The sequence below is a fragment of the Gekko japonicus genome, unplaced genomic scaffold, assembly GCF_001447785.1.
Source record: "Gekko japonicus isolate JY-2015 unplaced genomic scaffold, Gekko_japonicus_V1.1 scaffold1001, whole genome shotgun sequence".
In the NCBI taxonomy this organism is placed as follows: Eukaryota; Metazoa; Chordata; class Lepidosauria; order Squamata; family Gekkonidae; genus Gekko; species Gekko japonicus.
In genome coordinates this window covers 26,093-31,433 of record NW_015163117.1, presented here as the reverse complement: position 1 = coordinate 31,433, position 5,341 = coordinate 26,093, and the positions used below count along the sequence as shown (strand labels likewise).

General features: G+C 44.5%; 1 protein-coding gene across 1 annotated transcript in view; it reads right to left on the bottom strand.

Annotated features, from left to right (window-relative positions):
* Nucleotides 1-3,267: 3,267 nt before the first annotated feature.
* The window catches only part of LOC107106670 (sulfotransferase 6B1-like), a 20,994-nt gene continuing 18,920 nt past the window's right edge, over nucleotides 3,268-5,341 (bottom strand). Inside the window, exon 7 of the mRNA XM_015406854.1 lies at nucleotides 3,268-3,515. Coding sequence (XP_015262340.1) covers nucleotides 3,385-3,515 — 131 coding nt within the window. The 3' untranslated portion in view covers nucleotides 3,268-3,384. The remainder of the gene's footprint in view (nucleotides 3,516-5,341) is intronic.

Here is a 5,341-nt window from a genome sequence, read left to right as displayed (position 1 = left end):
GATGTACACTTAAAATTATAAATAAACAGTAAAAAAAGAAAAGAAATATCATCTGAATGATGAAGGAGTGAGGACCAATGCTGCAAGGGGCTTCCTCATACCAAGGGAAACTAACTGATGAATCTACATGGTGGCTTAAATTTTCAGGGTACAATCCAGAACTTCTCATCACACATTACTGTGCCCTGGCACACCATTTGGTAATCAGTGGCTTGGACAACAGAAAAATCTCTTGGTCCTCATTAACTCATTATAAGAGGAACCCTGCTGGATTAGAGCAGTAGTCCATCTAGTCCAGCAACCTGTTTCATACAGCAGCCAACCATTTACCCTGGCCAGCAAACAAAGAGGCATAGAGGCTAAGGCTGGTGTTGCAGTCTCTGTGTTGTGTCTTATACTAACCCCTCAAGAGAATTTATGGAGAAAATCCTATGTAGGACTACTTTTAATAGGGTTGCTGTCAAACCTCTCTAGGATTCACTGAAAACTCTATAGTAAAACCATACCATTTTTAGGTAATCCTAGAGAGGATTGAAGGCACTTCCAAAGAAAAGCCAGAAGTGAGATCAGTCCTCTATAGCAATTTTTAAAAGTTTTTTCCCCATTTGGGATTCTGTTGCTCTCTGCTACTGGGGATTTGCTCATGAACTTAGAGAAGCACATCCACAGAAGTAGTAAAAAAAAGTCTTCCCCTCATTAGACTTTTTTCTACCATTCCCTCCCCCCATGATGGTGGAGAGTATGGACATTGGTGGAAATGTTATAAATGTTATTTAATATCTATATGCGCCCCCCTCGCCCAGATTATCCGGAGGTATGGGCTTGGAGTCAAAAGGCTTCTGAAGGTGGGGGGGGGTTTAAGAGAAGAGAAGATGGGGAGAGGAAGGTGCCTGTGGAAATACATGTTTTTCAAGGTATTGCATCATTCTTACACTGTATTACCCATGCTCCTGAAAATAAAATTAAAACTGGGTTGGGAGTAGAAACCTGACAACCACAGCATGAGAAGATGGTGGAGGGGGGAATCAGGTGTGAAAGGGAAACCATGGCTAACAATGGAGAGAAAATGCATTACCTTCTGCTGTCTAGAATCCCCTTTCAAGGGAGATTGAACACAGAATCACATCAGCAACACCACCACCATGGGAAAGCACCCTCACCCATAGGAAAAAACTGAGAGGAAACATGGCTTCTCCTAGGCTCCTCCTTTCTGTGACATCTGAAATGTTAATTAGAGGCAGCATGATGTTGTTTTTCACTATCCTGTGAACAATAATTATATACACCTGATGTACTAGGATTCAAAGACAGTAAGTGTATATCTACCTTACAAAGTTAGATGTGGTTTTTACCAATTTACACGGCCATGACTTCAACCAAAGAATCCTGGAAACTGTAGTTCAGAGAGGGTAAACAAAAGACTGCATTTCAGATAACTGACACAATTATTCTCTTCCCAGGGCTCCTTGGGGAAGCTGTAATATAGACTCGCCCTAAAGCAGTAAGAATATATTATAAAAACAAGAATGAACGTATCTCATCTGCCTTACTCCTTGTCATAGGTCATGCTAACAGGAGGAGAGGAAGGCAGGACTGGGCCCCAAGGTCACCTAAAGGGCAGGCAGGGCCAAAGACCTCCGATATAAGTCTCCTCAGGGGTAAAGGCTGCCTCAGGAGACTTCCTTGGGAGTAAAGCCCTAATGTGTGGGTCAAGAGTGTCAAAGAGTGAGTGTGCCAGGGGGAAATGGAATAATAGTTTAAAGCAGGAGGGGAGGGGGGGAGAACCTGCTGGCCAGAAGGGTCTCAGAGGACCATGAACCAGGGAGGTAGCCTTCCTGGCAGAAGACAAGCAGTTTTCTCTCTTGGGACCTATCTATCTTACTGTCTATCCCTGTAGCAAGGATCCAATGGCTAGGGGCAGGAATCAAGGAATTCTGGGAGCAGGACTAAAGCTGGGGTTGCCACCCCAAGACTGGTAACTTGAAAGACTAAATGTATGGGGATGGGGCTTGCCAGTCATGTTATGACATTACCAGCAATGCAGTGATGTCACCCAGCAGGCTTCATGTGGAGGAGTGGGGAATCAAACCCAATTTTCCAGATTAGAGTACATGGCTCTTAACCACTACACCACACTAGCTCTTCACATTGCTGGTAGGGTTGCCAGGTCTGGGTGTGGCCATTCCCAGCATGATGACATTACTCTGCAACACATCATCACATCCCTGCTTTTTTCTACCATTTAAAGGGAACCTTCCCTTTAAATGGTGTGGAGGGGAATCAAGGGCCAAGCGCTCCTGCCACGCAAGAGGCAAAATCGCCTCTTGCAAGGCAGAAGCCAGCTGCCCCACTTGGAAAGAGCGGGTACCATGTGCGCCTGCCCTGCAAGCAGTGAGTTTGCCATTTGCAGGCAGGCGCATGCAGCACCCACTCTTTTCAAGCGAGGCTGCAGATGACTGTTGGGGGTGGGGCTCCCCCCTGCCAGCCAGCTGGTGGGCATTGGGGGTGAGCCCTAAATATGGGGGGCAACCCCACTTGCACCTGGGGACTGGCATCCCTAACTGCTGGTGATGCTCTGGCATTTGTCCAAAACTTTATGGTTTACCTGAATTGTGCCAGAAGTGACATAAAGGTGTTGGAATGATGATGAGCACCCCCACATTTCCCCCAGGTGAGCAGTGCAGGAAGGGCTGAGTGGGGTGGGGGATGTCCCGCTGAAGCTGGAGACCTGGCAATCCCGACCAGATCCTTGACAGAGACAGGTGGAGGCAGTAAGGGTAAGGTGGACCTCCATGCTGTAATCAGGCAGGTGAACCCAAGAGTTTGTTATGCCAGACAAATTAAATGTTCCTCTGGTGTCTGCCTTTTATTGGGGACACTGGAAAGGATGGAATACCTCAGTGGAAAAGGAATATCTGACCCAGGGGGCTTCACACTTCTATAACCAGTAACATATCATAATGAATTGAATCACTAAAGTTTTAGATGCAGTTCCTAGCAGAATACTATCAGAACATTATTGTTCTTGGTTGTGCTCGGGGTACTTAAAAATTTCAGGGGGACTTATTCTTGTATTATTCTTTTAGATATTTATACCCTGCTTTTGTCTCCAATGGGGACCCAAAGTAGATTACAATTTCATACCCCCGTCCTCCTCCTTTATCCTTACAACAGCAACCCTGTGAGCCACTCAGCCTAGGTCATTCAGTGCACTCCCATAGCAGAGTGGGGATTTCTATTAAAGACATCACATAGAAATTGCCGTAATTGTTTGTTGAGCTAAAATGATACTATTTACAAAAGTAAATGACATGTATGGTGCATTATGTGCATACAGAAACACAGCAAATTGTATGGACTGTTTCAAAAGGGCTGCCTGTTTCCTCAGACCTTACAGTAAAGATCATATTTTATCTTGGCTCCTAGTTTAGTTCTGGATAAACATTCTTCAAACTTTCTGTCCATTTCTTTGTTCTGGGATTCTGAGAGCATGCTTTTCCAGTCGCCAACAGTTCCTGTAGATATTTTAAAATGTAGTTATACATTTGTCAAGAGGACATTTGCTTCAGTAAGAGTACCTGCTGTTTGAATTTTGAGAGTAATGATCAAGGGAGACAATCTGCATATATAGATGAGAGCCTGAATAGAGTGTTTTCCATCTGAATATTACATAGTTATTCCACAAGATTTATTTTGCAGCTATGAAGTTGCACACTATTAATCACTCATAACAAAGAAAACTAGATGACCCTGGAGGTCCCTTCCAACTCTATGATTCTATGATTCTCTCATATGTAAGTATAAAGTAATAAAACGTTTTAAAAATGGGTAGCATGTTGACTCTCCATAGTTATTCCACAAGATTTATTTTGCAGCTATGAAGTTGCACACTATTAATCACTCATAACAAAGAAAACTAGATGACCCTGGAGGTCCCTTCCAACTCTACGATTCTATGATTCTCTCATATGTAACTATAAAGTAATAAAACTTTTTTAAAATGGGTAGCATGTTGACTCTTGTATCATGCTATCTGCTTTGGCCATCTCTTGTGCAAATCTTTTCCCCCAGGAATATTTGAAAGACTGAAAACATTACAGTCTGGCTCTCCAGGGCCAAACTCCGCATTAATATTTTCAATGTGTCATGTTTGGATTCCTCAGCCTGACTTTGAATCGTTCTGCCACGTATCAGCTGCAGGCTCCCCACTGGGAAATGATTTCTTAAGCAACTCATTTGGGACTACAGCGCTTGGCAGAAGGGGTGTCATTCTTCCCCTGTGCTGTTATCCCTTTCCAAAATGTCCCTGGGGTATTAGTGGCAGCGGGATGGCTGCACATGTACTGATGGACAGCCTCCAGTGGGGCAACTATTTCGGGTTAGAAAAACAGCACAGAGAGGAAAGCTCAATACCCTCTTCCCACACACCACAGTCTCAGTCTGCACTGGGACCCAGTAAATTTGGGAAATGAGTTCCCAGTAGGGACCTCACAGATGGCATGGGACTGATTCACAGTCAGGTAAGGAAACACAAACACACACATTGAAAATTGTAACATATAAGATGAAACAAGACAAGGATACCACAGAGATGAGACAAGAGAATCTGTACTCTGTAACCTTTAAACGAGCCCAGGGCTGCCCCGCCCACAGGAAATCCTTCAAAAGGCAGGAAGCAGGTAGCTGAGAAGAACAAGCTGTACTTCTACCTGTCAGTCAGAGGAGAGGAGCGGAGCAAGGGACAGAGGGACTGGGTTGAGACAGAACATTTCCCTCTCCCAAATGACTGAGGTGTGCCTGCGGCCTCCCCACAAAAAGGTGCAGGAAGGTGCTGCAGCCTTGGGCTCTGTCCATTGGGAGCTGAACACTCTATCATACATCTCTTATATACACACACACAGGACTATTTTTGCAGAAAAAGCCCAGCAGGAACTCATTAGCATATTAGGCCACACACCCGTGTGACCAGAAGTGTGCTCATCCAGCCACACCCACCTTTTGCTTCTTATTCTGTTTACCTTGTTTGTTGTCAGAACGCTTTTGACAAAACCAATGAAAACATTATTTTCTGTCCCATCGATACAAAATCTTGCCTGAACCAATATCTTATGTCCAACAATTATTCCCACACTGGATTGGAATCAGTTCCTAAAGGTTCCTATGGAACTCAGCTTGCCTTCCTGCAGAACTAGTATGCTGAATATGAATTTTTAGGGTTGCCAACCTACAGGTGGGATCTGGAGATCTCCTGGAATTACAACTGAGCTCCAAAGTACATAGATCAGGTCAGTGGCTGCTTCAGAAAGTGGAGTCCATGGCATTATGCCTTGCGTAGGTCCCT